The following is an 18,074-nucleotide window of genomic DNA, read 5'->3' as shown; positions in this document are numbered from 1 at the left end:
ACGACGTTGATCCATGGTGACTGTGGCTCCGCTGGGCGATCTGAGAGAAGCGTTTTCTGTGGAATGTGTTTCTTTGTCACCTTTAAGCTTCCGTATCTTGAGATTTCGATCTTGTGAGCTTATTGGGAAGCCGTTTGTGTCCAGGACTACTCTGCTCTCGCTTTCTCGATGCTGTTGTGTCAGTGAAAATGGAGGGTGTCCTGGTCCTGTGTGTTCTGCTCTCCTAAAATTGTCGGTAACTGAAAAGAAAATAAAACCACATGTAAGACAGACCCAACCTTGTTCTCTTTCACTCTCTGACTTTATTCCACGTAAAGATTGTGCATAAAACACAGAAGAAAATATGTGAATACTTCATTGTGCACTGTTTGAGAACATTCCAAAGTCATCGTGAAAAATGTCTTATCGTCTTACAATTTTTCGGAACGGCGTGTAATTTGGCGTGGGATTTATTTGAGGTGTTTTGACGCAAAAAGTAACGCAGTAACTTGCTTAGCTCGCCGAACACCAGCTTTCATGCCAATGGTAAGTAGAAAGGTAGGGACAAAGTGGGGATGTTAAAGGAAGGTTTGGGATAAGGGTTAGGACAAGGAAGTATTCAGATGATAAAGTACTTATTCTCAGCTATAAAAACTACAGAAAGAAAGAGATGTTAGCGTTAGAAGGCCTCTGCGCTCAAGTAAGCTCGAAAACTCGGACTGTTTGGCAGTTTAGCTGAGCGCGCAGATTCTGATATAGAGACTGTCAATGACATGCAACATGATGAGCTTGTCATGGTAAGAAAAGGGTTATTGCGCGTGGGAGTATGAATAGACGTAATATGATCAACAAGAGATATGTTTTAATTAATTGACGCGCAGTAACAATGCTATATACAAGACTGTAAGGTGCAGCTATCTATTCGCCTGAAGAAGATGAAACTGCTACTCGTCGATAATTTTCTTTGAGAGCTGTAAAAACAAAGCGATGACTACGGTACGCGATTAGTATCTTTGCAAGTAGAAAACGCGAGCTTCGCTTCGAATCGTTCATGCGAATTAGGTTTCGAAACTTTTAAGTCGGTCAGTTATCTTCTGCATGTCATAGATTTAAATAAATACATTACTTTGTAAACCTATTCTCTTCAGTACTATTGAGGGAGCTCTCCGATAGCGCTAAGACGGGAAACATTGAGGTAAAGAAGGGAAGTGAATTCCTGTAATGCCTAGAAAAACCTGTCGACTGCCTCCTCCATGACGTCAGAAGCGCTAGCTTTGGAATCGTACACCCAACAATTTTCAGTCTTTTTCAACCTAGTACTTTAATGCCTGGATGGTTTATGACTTGTGTAAAGCTTCTAAATGCCAAACTCTGCTTGGAAAAAGGCAATGCTTCCGTTTTTCTTTCTTTTTTTTTTTCAAAGAATGCCCATATGGCAGGAATCCGTTCAAGGAGCAATAAAGGTGCATTTTTGGTGTCAGAAAACGCGGAGCCCACATTGAGATGCGCGGAAACCTCGCATAGTTAGTATAGCGCCATTTTGTGGCGCAATAACAATGAAATTAACTCACTCATTAGCTAATTAGCTTTGTTCACTCTCATTACACTTTCAAGGTCCTCATTTTTCGATAGTATCATGGGTTTAAGTGATTCTGACGTCAATGCCGTCTGCTCTCTGGTGGGATGCATCTGCACAGAAGCCCAACTTTGGCAAACAAAATTGGGAAGCGTTGCAGTCGATAGAAACGTTTCGAGTCTGAAAGTGACATGAACGTCCCTGCTGTGTGATGTACGAGCTGTGACTGGCCAGAGGCCGCGACGTCGGCGAGCCATGTGAAACGGCAGGTGCTGTCTTTGACACGCGCAGGAATCGCGCTTCGCTTCACGCACGCCGAAGAACTCGACATAAACGTGACCAGAGGACGGAGTCCCTGTAGTGCAAACGGTGATGGAGTTGAATGCCGAGGATGATGAGAGCTATAGCACGGTATGGGTGCGGGAGCCCCTCTGGACGCCCGTCATAGGAGCTGTCGGCGACCACTTAGCCTGAACCGATGTTGTACGACAGAAGTGTTGTGTCAAACAAAGGCAGCGCCTTTTCCTCAACTTGCCCTTGCGCTGGTGCCCCCTGACCGCTGGGCTGGTAGAACTGCTGTGGCTGGACCGCGGCACCGGTGGCTGGAGAGGCTGACGAGGAAGAAGTCTTCTTCTTCAGGTACGGTTCTTCGTACTTCTTGGGATCGTAGAGACCGTGGTCGTACAGTTCCGGTTTGTACGTACCGTCGTCGTTCTCGTCGTCGTCGTCCTTCTTCAGCGACTGCGCAGCGGCGCCGCCCAATCCCGTCTGTGCTCCCTGAGGAGCCCCTGCGTACCCCGTCGGTGCCTGCTGGGGGTATCCTCCGGCTCCCTGCAGTGGGTACCTGGGTAGCTGAGGTGCCGCCTGCCCAGTTCTCGGAATGAAAGCAGGAGCCTGCTGCGCAGGAGGCCTAAAGGAGTTGTAGAGCGGTACTTGACCACCGGCGCCTTGCGGAGGACCATAGGTGGGCGGAGCCTTCAGCTGTGCTGCCTGCTGTGGTAGGTAGACGGGTGGCCTCTGGAAGGCTGGAGCTGTGGTGGCGGGAGGTCCGTACTGAGAGAAGCCCGGTCGCGTGGCTCCAGTGCCAGGAGCACCCCCAGGTGGAGCAAACTGTTGCTGCGGTGGCTGCCGTGGAATGAATTGCTTGAGGAAGTCGGCGAAGTTCGGTTTGTTGGCGGCTTTCTGCGCTTCCTGGGCGAAAATGTTGGCTATGCTGACCTTGGGTTGTGCCTGTTGCTGTTGCAGGTACTGGGCAGGAACGTACTGCTTCGCTGGAGCCGCCGAAGTCGGAGCGGTAGCGAACGGCGCGCCGCCGGGCCTAGCTGCACCAGCAGGTGGGTAAGTGCCGGGTCTAATAAGAGGCAGAGGGTAGCCCTGCTGTTGGGCGAACGTTGGGTAGCTGGGTCGCTGAGAGGTGGCCGCCGGAAGCTGAAGACCCGCGAAGGGCCGGGAAGGCTGCTGGGGCGCTGGAGATTTAGCGTTAAACTGCGGCGCGTAGGGGCTTGCCCTTGTCTGGACAGTCGGAGGCGCATATGGTACGTAGCCGAAGGTAGGGGGCTGCCGTGGCGCGGATTGGGGGGCTCCTCCTTGGAATGGAGATGCAGTCGACGCGGGCTGGCTCGTAGCAGCTGCGGACCTTTGCTCGGTTAGGTGCTGCTTGAAGAAGTCTGGGAAGGCGAGGTTCTCGATGGGCAAGTTTGGTGTGAGACGCAGCACGGGCACGTGGGAAGGGCCGGGCGAAGGCTGGAAAGGAGGAGCAGTCGGCTGGAATTGAGGGTAGGCCGGAGGCCTGTACTGGGCAGGTGGGCTCTGAGGGGCGTCTGAGTAGCTTGGAGGCTTGTACTTGGCAGCTGGACTGGCACTAGATGGCGCTGGGGCCGGAGCAGGAGCGGGAGCTGGAGCAGGAGCCGGGGCCGACGGAGCCGGCGCTGACGAAGAGGCCGCCACGGTCTGTTGTTGGAGGTGCTGCGGGATGGTGTCCTTTGGCGCCCCTTCCTGGTAGATGTCGCCTTCGGCCTTGAAGCCCTCCTTGCCAGCTGTGTATTTGATGATCCTCTGGCGACCGGAAGCATCGATGAAGCCGTAGGAGCCCTTCACCGTACCGTCGGGAAGCCTGGTCTCCTCGCGGAAGCTGCCTGTCTTGTCGGAACCCTTTCCAGTGTCGTAGCCGAACTTGTAGTCGCCCTCAAGCTTGGCACCGATGCTGACGTAGTGCAGGGGAGCGGCATTGAACACAGCCAGCTTCGCTTCCTCAGCTTTAGCGGAGCTGCCGGACGACTGTGATGCGGATTGAGGCTGGGACTGCTGCAGAGCCTGCGCCTGTGGTGGCGGCTGTGGCTGCTGCTGTGGGGGCGGCTGGTACTGCTGCTGCTGTGGTGGTGGCCGGTATTGCTGCTGCTGTGGTGGCGGCTGGTATTGCTGCAGCTGTTGTGGTGGCCGGTATTGCGGCGGCTGCGTTGGCGGCCGGTACTGCGGCTGATACTGCGGCTGAGGTGCTGCTCTCGGAACGTAGCTCTGCGAAGGGCAAGAGGAAACAACTGATTAGTTCTTGAGCTAAGCTTTATGTACAGTAGGCAATTCAATTTGCCACATTATCACATTATTATAGTAAGCTAAGGCAACGTCATCTCCCCATATTTCTGCATAGGTAATTCCGTCCCGAATTTCATGGACATTTGGCTATGTTTGAAGTTCACAAAGCACCTCTAATACGACCATCTGGATGCAGCGGGTCAATTACGGAATGGGCGTGCTATGTCAGTTTTAATGGAATTAATATAACCATTTTTTCTACGTGCAAGCGATCTTGCGTGCGACTGACATGCCGGTGCGAAAGACATGTCTTAGCCTCACGTGATAAAACCTATAGAAATAATATTCGCACGTTCTTGATACACGTAAACAAACACGAGTGTTTGAAGCGACATCGTTCCAGGCTGTGTGAATTTCTGACTTTTACCTGTAACGGCCTCTGCGCTTCTATCTGTCAAAGGTGATTACATGTTTTCAGAAGATTCAAGTTCTTCAGGTATGGGCATGCGGGCGCTGTGCCACCGCATTAATCCTTCTGACCCTGTTTTCCCCCATCTCGAAGAGGATAGCGAGAATGCCAAAAAGAACCTGCATGCCGCTGGTGGTTGCACGCGCCACCATGCAATGTGACGGTTAAGCCAGATTGGGCATAATGCGCAGTATATTATTTCATCGGAATTGCATGCTTTCAGCTTTTAACGACACTGTGCATCCTCTTGTTAGCGTCGTCAAACCTCATTTGCCAACTCAAGTTGGTTCTATGACTACAATTATTCTCGTTCAGCCTGCAATGTCTACCACGCACGACTTTATTTTGACGAATTGCCACTAAATAACTGTTCAGAATGTTAGACATAACTTGGCATGGAGATTGTGTTAATCCCGAAACTTCGTGGGTGTCTCATGACTCGCGTACGTGAAAGTGCCTTGATTTACTTTTGAGCTGTATATTGCGTAATAGAACGAGCAGTTCGTGAACCTAAAACGTTGCACTGCTTCTAAAAAAGTGCAGAAATACTGCGATGCAAGCCCGCAGCCTTAACTAATCCGCAAAAGCAGAAAAATAAAAGAATCCACACCGAATCTTCTGGAAGAAACCCATGCCAAATCCAAGGCAACATTTATATAATGATACCCACGGATCCCTAAATAATTGAACGGTTGCAGCATCATATTTTCATTTAATTATGTTTTTATAATATTTGACGGAAAATGTCTCAGTGAAGAAAAGGCTGGCATAGAATCAAGGTAATCAGGACACTCTCGAGGGAGTTACTGTGTGCAAATTAACATACACACAAAAATTATTTGGAACGCACAAAGCGCACAACTATTACTACGTCATCGTCACTTTCTGCAATCATAAACGGTTCACATTTGACTGCAGCTTTTCTAAGCGTGATGAGATTACAGTTGAACTGTTTCAACCTGAACAGACTCCCCACCGGCGATCAGTAGTGGTTGTATGTAAACACGTTACCTATCGTAAAAAGGGGAACAAACTTGTTTCACGACGCAACCAATGTGCGCAAGTTTACAGTACTACGCGTGCGCAACACTTCCTGTCCATGAGACAAGCTAGGCCTTATCGGAAAGAGCCGCATTCACTCGTCAACATCTTATTTTCATCAGGTCAATAAAAAGAAACAAACCTGGTGACTTTATCCGGTCTGTTCTAACATAATGTTGCATACAATGCTTGCGTGCTTTTTTTTTAGGCACAGATAACTTCTATCGTGTAGTACAATATGCACTCACAACACCAGCCGACGCGGAAGGTGGCGGCCCCTGCGGCTGGAATCCCTGCGAGACGAAAGGCTGCCGCGGTTGCGTGGGCGGGATCACCTGCTGTGGCACGTAGCCCTGGGGCAGCTGGTAGCCCCGGGGAATGGCGCCGGATCCGGCTCCACCCTGTGCTGGTGCGCCACCTCCGGCGAGTCCCGAGCCGTACGGCTGGAATCCCTTGTAGCCGCCGTTGAGGGGCGGTGGACCCTGGAGGTACTGCTGCTGCGCGGCGCAGAGCGTCGCCGACGCAGCCAGCAGCCACGATGCCACAATCTGCACACGGGCGAGTAAAGAAAAGCTCTTGGAGGAGACGTCTGGCACGGTGTTGTTGGTCTACATAAGATGCGATCAGTGGGATTATCATCATTGGGCGTCGCTGGTCACAGCTCCTTAACCCATTAAGCAAGGCCCGAGCAAAATCTACCAGTTTCATTTTGTTGATTTTTCATGTCAGACGATCTTTTCACACTGTAAATACGTTGTGAAAGTTTTGTGAGTGGCGCTTTATTCTTCGAAATGCTACGATAGCGTAGTTCATCAAGAGCGCTGGGCCTTTATGGGAGGAAAACCAGACGTAGGTCACGAAATGTATATGCTGTATCTTGGAGCTTCCAAAAACAAAGAGGCTTGCAGCCACGGGTGAAACGCATTTTTGCGCAAGCTCGCTTAATTTGCTGGTAGCAAGATTAGCATTTAGTGAGATATATTGTTTATGAAGGTGTTTTTACTTATCGAGTGTGTGGCATGACTTTATCAAGTAACAAGGAACGGCTTTGCTGTTTCTTTCAGAGGGATGCGCCCCGCAAATCTATTATTGAGGCAGACCTAGACGCTATAATTGGCGATGAATACAGGCATTCAAAACTAAAGCATTCAGCACTTGCTTCAGAGGTAATTGAAACATTCAAGAGACTGGTGACATCTGCTCCAAGGACAGTCGGTTCTTCTATTACAATCCTGTTGTATGAATGCTAGGTGTCATTTTCGTTATAATTTTCTGTCATTTCAAGAGGTGGGGTCTACGCCTTGCTCATCAATCTGGGTTGCCCCACTTTTATTGCATAGTTCATCTCGATTGGCATAGGAATATACATACTCTTTGTGGTTTTCTGTTCCCTCCCACTCATTTTTCAATTTGTAATAAAGGGTGCATGAATTATCTTCCTTTTTAAATAATCTTCATGTTAATCTAAATGGTTTCTATTTATCTTAATTCACTTTATCACTGCTCGCTACTATTGACTACGGAGACAAGAGCATCGTCATCTTTGTCGGCAGCAAGAAAGGAACGGGGAGGAATAACAGCAATGTTGTTGTAATTCTAAATACATATCTTTCCTGCAACAGTCTCTGAAGTTCTTGTAGCCAGAAAAAAAATTTGACTAAATACAGTTTAAAAAACTATCGTGTTTGCTTCGAAATCAAGTGCACCCCTCTAGCACACACATAGGCCCCAGCGTACTTTACAAAGCACACCTTCATTCATTTGCTTGCAACGGTATAAATATGTATCGTATATGACGTGTCATGCATTCATCGTTTACACCCTTATCCTCTTAAAGCTTGTCCAATATTTTCAGCTTCAAGAAGCGTATGCTATGCTTCACAAAAAACGAAGAAGCTTGATGTAGAGCAGCACCTGCTATGTTCAGCCCTTTTCCAAGTTTGGCGATGAATAGATCACATACATTATGCAGCTGACAAAAAGCTACAATGCGGTCACCTTCTCAGGACCCTTCTCAGCAAAATAGCGTACCAAGGAACACTGTGTGTTTTGACTAATTATTTACAAATGAAAATGGTACTGTACATTTAAAAGCACGCTGGGCGCTAATGGGTTAAACTTCGGTTCACCAGTCTGAGTGGGGTATCATGTCAGATTCAGCGAGGGGACTCTTCTAACTGAACGGAGGGCCAGGAGGAGCAGCGAGTGAGTGTGGCGTCGATAAAGGAAAGTATAGTTCAGAGCTTGACACCGAGACGCTTAATGATGGAGCTGTGACTACTATAGGGTTGTGTGTGAGCTAACATATCTATTGTCCACAGTTTCAAAAGAATTTCGTTTGAGCTTATATTGTACTTATCGAATTTGTACTGGATTGATCATGTGGTATATTTGTGCTATAATATCTGTGAACATTTTTTTTTCTTTGTCCTTCGCCGTACTGTCCACTCTCCCTGCTGTATAGCATACGTCAGGGGACTGAAGGCTTTGTCAGGCGTTAAGACTTTACTCTTTGCCTCCCGAAAGATTATTGTTGTATCCTCTCTAAAATTAAATAGCTTTTAAAGGTTTGACAGCCGCACCACCACGATTTGTGTGTTTTACCTGTTCCAGCTGTCAGAAAGCACGCAACGTAGGTGCACGTCGGGATTGACACTTGCGAAATACCAATCAACTATCAGCATCCTATGAACATCCTTTGAACATTGATATCCCAGCTAACATTCTATTTACATGCTGTGCCTGAAATAGTGCTTTTCTTTATGTCGCTGACAGCACATTGACTGGATATCTCTTTTTTTTTTCTTAGACATGTATATGCTCATTGCTTCAATATAAATGCAGCGTTATGTAGCATCAGCAAGCCATATTAAGTGCACTCTGATGTTTATTATTAATAAGCAACATTAAAGGATGAAAAATGGCTGTTCTCAATATGCCCGGTAGCGTGCTGTACTGTTTCGTGATCAACACAGCATCAGATAATAACACTAACATTTACAATGCTAGGTCTCCATGGGAGCACGCTGCCCACAAAATGCTCAAAACACAGCACCGAGGTAGCAGCAGGTCATTGAGCCTGCGAGAAACTGCACATTTCGCACTGCGCATTAGGCAGGATATCTCTGTCGGCATTGATAACCGTTATTTGTGAGGCCCAGCTAGGCCTGATTAGAACCTGTGAGTTTTGCAGAAGTAAACAGCAGAACGCCTTATCTTTTTCGCAGCCTTGTCCACGCCTAAGTGAATTGAGAGAAGCAACAAGAAGCTGTTAATGCATCGTGAGAATAGATGCATAATTCGTTAAAAGAACGCGTGAAGGCTGTCGTCACACGGTGAACCATGGTGATGCTGGGCAGTTCCTCACCATTATCGTAACTGCGAGTTTTTTGTTGTTGTTGTTTCTTTATTCCTTCTTTGTTGTTGTTCTTCTTTTTGTATCGAATGCGTTATCCACAAGTAGAAAAACCAATCGAAGTTCCCAATACCTTTATAACTATAGAAGTTCATTCAAGTGTCCAAGTATATATCGATGTAAACTGAACGCTTCTACGCAGCGTATGTTCATTGCGTACATACTGAGGCTACCGTCCTGTGTGCACCGCAAGTGTGACATAACTGCCTGGATCGATCGCGTACATTAATGGACGTCGTTGGCTAATCGGGGCGGGCATCGGACCGGTCTCACAAGGCCCATTAACCACCAGTGTCTCAACGGGTCTGCTCCCGCGGCGCAGCAACCAAGCCGGTAAATGTGAAGGACGATTACGAAAGGGCGAAGTAACGCCGGTGTCGAAGAACGGCGCTGCCGACGCACTTGTCGGGGTTTCCCGTCTCTGACGCGAGATGTCGCCAGCTGCCCTGCGGCGCGCGCTTATTGCGTTCTTTTGATCTCCAGACGATGAAGGTGTCACCTCTCAGTTTGTGAAAACGGCGCATGACATTGCCGGAATAACGGACTAGTAATAAACATGGACCATACTGCGTGCGCTCACCAAAGATTGCGAGCAGTCCTTTTTCGTTTTCCAATGTCCGACAACTATGCGCACACTCAAGTAGGCTGTGTCGTTGGCGCTAGGCCGCTTTTGCTGAATGTGTGAAGCACAAAAGTGTTCGTCTAACGATGATTGCGCCTACGTTAAGATTTCCAGCTGGCCAAATATTAGTCCAGAGCTAACGAATACCGCGAATACCGCTGTTGTTGGGGCGTCTATGTTGCGTCGGGACGTTATATCAAATAAATAAATAAATAAATAAATAAATAAATAAATAAATAAATAAATAAATAAATAAACCGTGGTTTCATGTAAAGTACGTTGGGTACAAATTTGTTATACATAGAAGCTTCTAAGCATTCGCCGCAGCAAAGATGCGCTTTCCATGACGCCAAAAGAACGGCATTAATTATTATCGCAATTTACGCTGGCTCCACGGGATGATAAGGTCTCGAGGTACAGTGACTCAGTTTACTGATCAGCAGCAGAGTTTGTAGGCTTGGTATTTTATTTTTGTGAATGGTGGCATTGCCCTCAGCGGCCCCAAATTAAGAAAGTATATTTGGTAGATTATTATGTTGATGCTCTAAATTATTATTCATCATTGTTGCCCGAAGTCACAGGTTTACGCTTCCTTACAACTCTTAAGCAACAAGTCTCATATTTCATTTTCTCGAATGTAAGCATAAAGTAACGGATAAAAGAAAATATCCCAAACAACGCAAACAACGCAAACTCTGTAAGCGTGCTTCACTCAACGAACCAGTGTTAGGTGGCGTAGCCAGAGTTCCGAAGCCTGAGTGAACAAATTATTCGCTCTGCCAGAACGGAAATTTGTGCGAGCTTGCAAGACATCATACCAGGCGAAACAGCGCCAAAACAAGAAAGAGCGACAAGCTTGTGCTCGCCGTGCTGACAACTTGGCGCGTGCTGAACAGATTACGCGCTATTAGATAACCACAGATATGACTGAGTGGTGCCTTGTTGCAGTTTTACTGCGGAGTGTCAGGGGAAAAATATTTAAATAAAGGAATACGAACGAAGATAAAGCGGTAAAATTGAGGAAAAGAGATACGAAAAAAAAAACTCAAATGTGGAAGAAGTGTGAAAGAGTGAAAAAGACCATAGACTACTGAAGCGAAAATTGTATAATGTGATTATTATTATTATTATTATTATTATTATTATTATTATTATTATTATTATTATTATTATTATTATTATTATTATTATTATTATTATTATTATTATTAGTGTAGTTGCTGATGTTACTTCTTTTTCTATCATTGCTTTGAGCTTTTGTATTCGCTATAATTATATCAATCGGCTTCATCCAAAAATATTCTGTGTGCACACGATTACCTTGCATTCATTCCACTCGTGTTCCGAGCATCAGAAAACTCGTTTGTCACCATTTATTTTTATTTTTATTTTTAGTGCTTGTTCTTTCTTGCCACCTATACGTCATTCTTATCTCGTCGATTCCACCCACAATAGAATGCGCCATGAGACAGCTCCTGCAGTCACATCCATCTTAGAGGAAACTCAAACTTTTTTTGCCCCTACAGCCGTTGCAGACGTTTGCAAACGTACATGGCCTGAAAAGGCGGCCCGGGAAACTTGATTCCACAAGGAATCACGGTTGAAAACAGGTTGGTTTGCTGTCGCTTTTACCGTTATTCATCAGATCGCTCGTGGTTATTTTTTCCACGTCGTTTCGATCAGCCAGAAGCAGAGAGTTCTCGGCGCACGTCTAGAAAAAAGCCTGAAAGCTCGAGAGAGAGATTTCGCCCCTGCCTCCCCGTGTAGGTTACTAGGAAGGTCGCCCCGACGGAAAGACGATTGCGATCACGGCGTGCCAGACAAGGTCGGACGGGCGTGCCTCGACCGTCGGTGATTCCGGGCTTTCTGGCGTGATACCAGATTGCCCTAACCTAAATTCGTTTACGACGTCTCGAGTACATGCAGTCACGTATGAATTTTCTCAAAAATATATCAGCTACTTGTTCTTCCAGGTCGCCTTGCAGTAGTTCGCTCGCTTAGCCAGCAACGGAGCTATATTCGCTAGAGCAGCAGCTTGGGCTTGTTGGTTTTCAGTCGTGGTGTTAACAGCGCACAACGTAAACGGGGAGACGAGACCAGTAGATGACACCTCGAGCACTGACCTTAAACAACGTTTATTTGAAACTGTAGGTTACCAGAGCCGCTTTGTGGATTGCGCAGAAGCCGTGGTGTATCCTATAACTTTGAGATGTGGGAAAAAAGTATATAGGGCAAACTGGAAGGCGCACAAACTAAAGACTAAAAGAACATAAACTTAATGTTCGGCAGGCGAACAGGCATTTAGGCATCCACGTCAGGGATGTTTGTGCCGCAGAATTCAGACACTGTAAGATGCTGGAAAAACACAATGATCAGGTGGTTCGGGAGATTACTGAGGCATCCAAGATTGCCATACTTCATGAACAATGTGTTAACACGCCGTTCTTGTTGCTAACAAAACAAAGAACTTGAGCTTTTGCACGTGAGATCAATTTCTTGAGTGCGCAGAAGTGCGTGTGTCGCATGGTGTGCAATTACGTGTCTGCGACACGTGTGATTCCTGTGGGGAAATGTATAAGAAGCCGTGTTTCTTTCAAATAAACGTTGTTCAAAGTCAGCGCTCGTGGTGTTGTCTTCTCGTCTCGTCTCGTTTGCATTTTGCGCTGTTCACACCAGGAGCTATATTGCCACCTGACGCCAGTCTGCAGGCGTCATAGAAGTCATTTTGATAACAGTGAATCGATCCTAATCAAATCATGTTTTTGGCACGTAAGACGGCAGTATTCACTCGTAGCAGTGCATTTTTCTTGAGGGAGAAATAATGTAGCGTGTTTCATAAAGGAGCCACCACGTAACGAGTTTGCATTGCTGTTGTGAAGGAACACGAACATTTTAATAAACCTGGCTTTCAGTTGAAGATACTGTATCTCTTCACTTCAAGCCTTATGAGGCCACGCGTTCTTTTTCTTTTTCTTCAGAGGGATGGACTCGAGAAGACCATTCTTTCAGGCCCTACAATTCTTTCTGCTCAGCTGTCATTGATTATATTCAACAAAAACTTCGTCGGCATCTTAAAAACAGCGCACATACGTATTGTATAATGTTTCATCTAAAATAAAGGAAGAGGGAGAGTTAAACGCAACGGAAAGACAGGGAGGTTAACTACAGAAAATATTCATTTGGCTACCATGTACCGAGTAGAGGGGGAAATGCAGGGAAGACCTATTAAAATGCATAGTGTCATGGAAACGAGTAATGGAGACGATTTTATCTCCATTATTCGGCAGTACATATATGGGCCAGTGCCCAACTGTGAGATGTATGCACATTTTTGTGCAGCACTAGCGCAACGCCAAGGGCACGAAGATATTCTCCCAAATGTTATGTCAACAATATTTTGATTTGGGCGAGTTGGTTCATCTTGACAGCTTTCAGAAAAAAGCGCTAAAGATGAACACGAAGACGAAGCCCTGTAATTTTTGTTCCTTCTTCTTTGTCTTTACCGCTTTTTAATGAAAACTGTTATGTGTCACAAGCGTTGTTCGCGACACATCTTCGCGTTCTTTGCATATAGCAGGTTTATGCAACAACCACGCACTCCACTTCGTTAAGGTTGCACGTGTTAAGTGCAATGATTCGATGCATTCGTTCGAATGCAACCTTAACCAAGGCTACGTTCCAGTGGACATTTTTGAAAACCTGCAAAAAGAATTTCACTTGAAAGAACTCAAGCAGCACTTTTATTTGCTAAACGCATGCGTAGTTTCCCGGCGCAAATGTCTACAAGTGATCACGGTGGACTTACCCACCAGTGCGACACGTTAAACGTTTTCTATCTTTTGCAGTGCCTACATGCAGACAACAACGAACTATGTCGACCATCCTTCAGACAACCTTTACGCATGACACGCTTGACAGGGTCATTAATTCTGCACCCCTATTAACTGATTGCAATCAGGTCAATCCTACAGGCGCCACTCGACTTGTCCTAATCTGACCTTGCAGCCTTTATGCAATTAAACGCTAACTATGGCATCGCTGTTCCGTCAATAGGGGTACTTCCTCGCAGCAGAGACCTTTAAAAACAAAACCTCCTTGGTGCCGCCATTGTGAGCAAGGCGGTGTTGCGAACACGCGTGATCGTCTAGTCCAAAGCAATAAAAGCGGGACAACACGTGCATTATGCGCCTGCTTGGAACCATGGAAAGAACGCACATAGCGATGTTGTAATCCAAGCAGTATAAACATAAACTGCGGACTCGTGTCTGTGCTTACGGCTGTTCACAGGATCTTGCAGACTCGTTGATCGTCGCACTTTGTCAGAACACTTGCGGGTTAAGAAACGCCTGATAGCTATATCAGCTATCAACCTATGCACAAAATGGTTTGGGCTATGTTCGCCGTTGTACTTTCGTAGTGTGCACTGATTGAACTGAAAATGTTCAGGCGCGACAGGCGCTCTTTCGTCTCGGTTTCCATACTACATATGCCGCAGGAATTTCTATATAAGACTATAAGTCACGTATATATAGTACAGCGGTAGTTGAGCTTCCGTGCTATCAGGCCACCGTGAAACCTGGGCATAAGTGAAGCGAAACTGAGCAACGTATGTGTAGGAACGTATGTAGCAGTTGCCCTTGAACGTATCGAGGCGGACGAGAAATAAACGCAAGGAATTCCATCGCATGGCGCCGGCCGGCCCAATTCGCCGGCTTTCGCTTTTCTTGCTCTTGCCTCTCCGAAAGGGCGCGCCTCGGCTCGAGTGCATGTCAGTCTTTCTAGGCTTATGAATTTTCTTTTTTATTTTTACTTGCTTTTCCTTTCCGTGTTTGCCCTTAGACTTTTCATCTTTTTTTTTTCGCACATTCCTCGCCTCTCTTATGAATCTGTCGCATGCAGCGGCAGAAAACCAGTAGTCGGGGCAGAGCTTCGCGCAAGCGCGTGTCATGTATCGCGTTATACGCGTCAGCGGGTACGAGTGCGCGAGCTCTCATCAAGTGCTTCAACATCGTGTGGTTAAAAGCAAGTGAATTCGTGGCGCCAATCACGTTGTGCGATTTGTGCGGTGGTTCAACTTCTAAAACGCGGCTGGTGCTATTTTTTCTCTTTTCCTCAACATATTCCTTGTTGTTGCGTAGAAATGTATGGTGACGGGAATGCCTATGAGCGCCGCTGTTGTGTACGGATGGGCTTGTACGTTGACGTAGCACGCATTGAGGACATTTATATTCGTCTATATATAGGGGCAGGCGCGTGCCTTTGCGCTGAAGAATGCGCGATGGCTGTAGGAAAGATCGAATATAGTTCTGCAGATGTTTACCTCGAAGTGACACCAGCGGGTTCTCGCAAAAAAAAAAAGGAAACACTATAATAAAAGAAACAGTCGAGTGCGATGTCGCACATGACCGAATAACCGCGGTGACTCAAACATTTCCTCCAGCATTCGCTTGTGCTTGTTTTCCGTATCTCCTAATAAGCAACCTTTTTAGTCTGAGATCTATCTCGATATTTGTAGATCCTCAAAATGACCATTCTGCTCTTCGCGCTAAAACTCAGTTGTGATCAGGGCGATACGCCGAAACACTTACGCGTTTACAAAATGAAAAACGTCGGATATGCCAAAGAGAAAAGTGTGACCACCCTACTTGTCTCTATTCTTGTTTCGTGCGAGAGTCACAACGCCACCTAGCCACGCAGAGGAACCAACATACAGCTGTATTTCTAAAGCAAACTTGAAACGGCAATTGTCGGTATGTGGACGGTGTCCAACAGCGTGTATTGTCACACACTACGCCATCCCCGCTTATTTCAAAAAGCACCTTTACAGGAAGAAATGAACGCAGTATTACTAGCGCACGTGTTCCTAAAATTATAATTGTTACCATATAGTCTACCGTATATCATCACGGTTATGCCAAGTTTTAGTTACTTTTGCGCGTCTTGATTTGCTCGCACGAAGCCGCTGTCGGCACGCATGAATGATATAGGAAATGAATAAAATCGAAGGAAAACTCTCCTTAGAATACACGGTCCGAAAACAAACTGGGTTAGCAAAAAATTTTCACACAGGACCAGCACTCGGGCGTGTTCTTGAAGTTGTTAAAGGGACAATAAGAGAAGCACCGAATGTTTAAACGTATAAAATATTCTTTCGAAACTCCCTATTTACATCATTTCAGGCTTACCAATTATCCTCTCATGGTAAAAGTGACTTTTCTTGTGTGTGTTGTAGAAGGATGATTTACTAATGCGTCAAAATTGTTAGTGTTTTTTTTCTTTAGTGTACCTTTAACGATCTAGACATTGCTTGAAGGAGTCCTGCATGGTGATAGCACATAATACTTCCTGGTACGACAAAGAAAGAAAAGAAATGGATGCGCTGCTTGACACCGCAGCTCTAACATGCCGCCTGACAACATCTGTCCGAGCACGTATAGTCATTGAGGCCATTCGTCTGCCTGTCCTTCCGGTCACGGACGCCCATGCCATTATACTCTCGATCCAGGTTGCCGCAGTTGGCGTTGAAACAACATGCGAACGTGCGAACGTTCTTTTAAAACAGGAGGCCCATTAACAACCCAGGCACGACACTGCTTTTCAATTAGCCGGTCGCTCTGTCGGTCTATTTAGGGAATGCCGGCGTAACCCTTCCGCGTCGCCGTATACGCGCAACACACGGCTCGGCTAAAGAAACGCGGCTCAGATCGGTTGCGTGACTGCTCGCGGTCGATCGGCTCGGGTGGGCGAGTCGCGGGGCGTGAAATACTGTCGCGGCCAGACTGTGTGATATGTTTGCGCAGTCGCGCGCTTTCAGGCGTGGAAAATAGGCGAGACGACGAGAGAGATTTTGATTCGGCCAACGACCGGTCTAAACGCGCGTTGTTAGAGGCTCACAAAGCGGCAGGAATGGGAATACCGGTAGTGGCTGTGTCAAAAGTATATCATAGAAACAGTTGCGGAAATAGGAGCGCGAGAGATATTAAAAAAATTGATAATCATAAAAGCCGGGGCGGATATTAGCGGCGTGGGGGTGGTGTGCTAGCTAATATCGTCAACAGTCAAGAATCATGCGACTGTATTTTGGAACGATTCTTCGCGATCCTTTTTCCGTATGAATTTTTTTTTCCTTCATTTCTAACCATGTTTCTTCATCAATACCGCTGAGTGGCAGAAATCATCGAATTTCTGCTGGCCAAGGACGAAGGCAAGAACGTAATATCCCGCAAGGGACAATTAAAAGAGAATAAAGGGATATTCAAGGCTGATTGCAAAATGTAAAGAACTGCTACAGAATTCGGCCTCAAATTGGTCGGCACTTTCAGAAGAGGGGATTATGCGACCGGAACACCGTCAACGTAACATTTAGCCCTTCCCCCCCCCCCCCCCCCCTCATGCTCTTTGCTCTCAAGCACTCGCGAAGCGCCGCCGTCTCTCTGGAAGCCCGCATGGTAGCTGTGTAGACGCTCAGCACTCGTGACACATTGGCGCAGTCTGGTCTTCTTCACAGGCACGATAGCTGATGCGTCAAAAAAAAAAAAAGAAGAAACGCTTACGTCAGCATAACTTACTTCTTTCCCCGTGCCTGTGTGAGTGTAGAAAGGAGAATGATCGAATATGGCATCTTTGAGAACGGTGTACGGAAAACACGTTGCCTGCGAGTTCCAGGCTGACTACAGCCTTTTAAGAGAAACCAGGTGGTGCGCCATAAGTTTCAACGCCCCGGGGACAGAAAAGAACTCTCATGCTCAACGCCACGGGAAACGCGCCGTGCACGCAGCCGAATGACGCACATGGTGAACGCGCAAAGTAATCCCTTGTAGTTCTGACAAAGGATCTGTTATATCTCTAGAAGTATGCGCAGGATGCTCAAGCTTCACTAAATCTCCTCGCATCCCCATTTACCTTGTCCTCCCGAGCACCACGCGGTAGCTATGCAGGCTACGGTGCAAATGCTGCAATGCCCGCATTTCTCGATAGGAAATCGCTACCATGTGCGGCACCAACGACTAACACAGCACAACCGTACGGGCTCGATCTTGTAACGCTCGATTAGCCTATTTTGGTAAGTCGCCACGTAGTCACTTCGCGTATGCAGGTGTGTAAATGAGCTTGCTAATATAGTCGACTGTAAATGCAACTATGCCTCCTGCGCCTAACTTTCAAACATCGTTGAGCTCGATCACGTAATGGGAACTTCGGTTATTACTCTGTATAAATATTTGTTGCATTCACTCTGAGGTGAAATCAACGAAGGCTGTGTACAGAATCGCAGTGCAGAGAGGTGTGAGTCGAGGACGGCTTTCTTTAGCGGCGGCGCGTTCAAAGTGAACCGGTCTCCACCAGCTGAACGCCTATAATGCCATCCCGTAATGTATAACCATGCACTGCATATAATCTAAGGAAACGCAAGTGCCGGTACGTATGCCCGGTACTTCCTATT

The 18,074-nt window shown here is 46.6% G+C and overlaps 1 protein-coding gene across 1 annotated transcript in view; it reads right to left on the bottom strand.

Annotated features, from left to right (window-relative positions):
• Window positions 1–228: 228 nt before the first annotated feature.
• The window catches only part of LOC142576317 (uncharacterized), a 77,415-nt gene continuing 59,569 nt past the window's right edge, over window positions 229–18,074 (bottom strand). The window contains exons 2-3 of the mRNA XM_075686396.1: window positions 5,846–6,145; window positions 229–4,069 (exon numbers count right to left, since the gene is read on the bottom strand). Coding sequence (XP_075542511.1) covers window positions 2,021–4,069; window positions 5,846–6,145 — 2,349 coding nt within the window. The 3' untranslated portion in view covers window positions 229–2,020. The remainder of the gene's footprint in view (window positions 4,070–5,845; window positions 6,146–18,074) is intronic.

Source organism: Dermacentor variabilis, chromosome 3 (assembly GCF_050947875.1).
Source record: "Dermacentor variabilis isolate Ectoservices chromosome 3, ASM5094787v1, whole genome shotgun sequence".
In the NCBI taxonomy this organism is placed as follows: domain Eukaryota; kingdom Metazoa; phylum Arthropoda; class Arachnida; order Ixodida; family Ixodidae; genus Dermacentor; species Dermacentor variabilis.
Note: the sequence above shows the minus strand (reverse complement) of the source record. Positions and strands in the feature narration are given on the sequence as shown.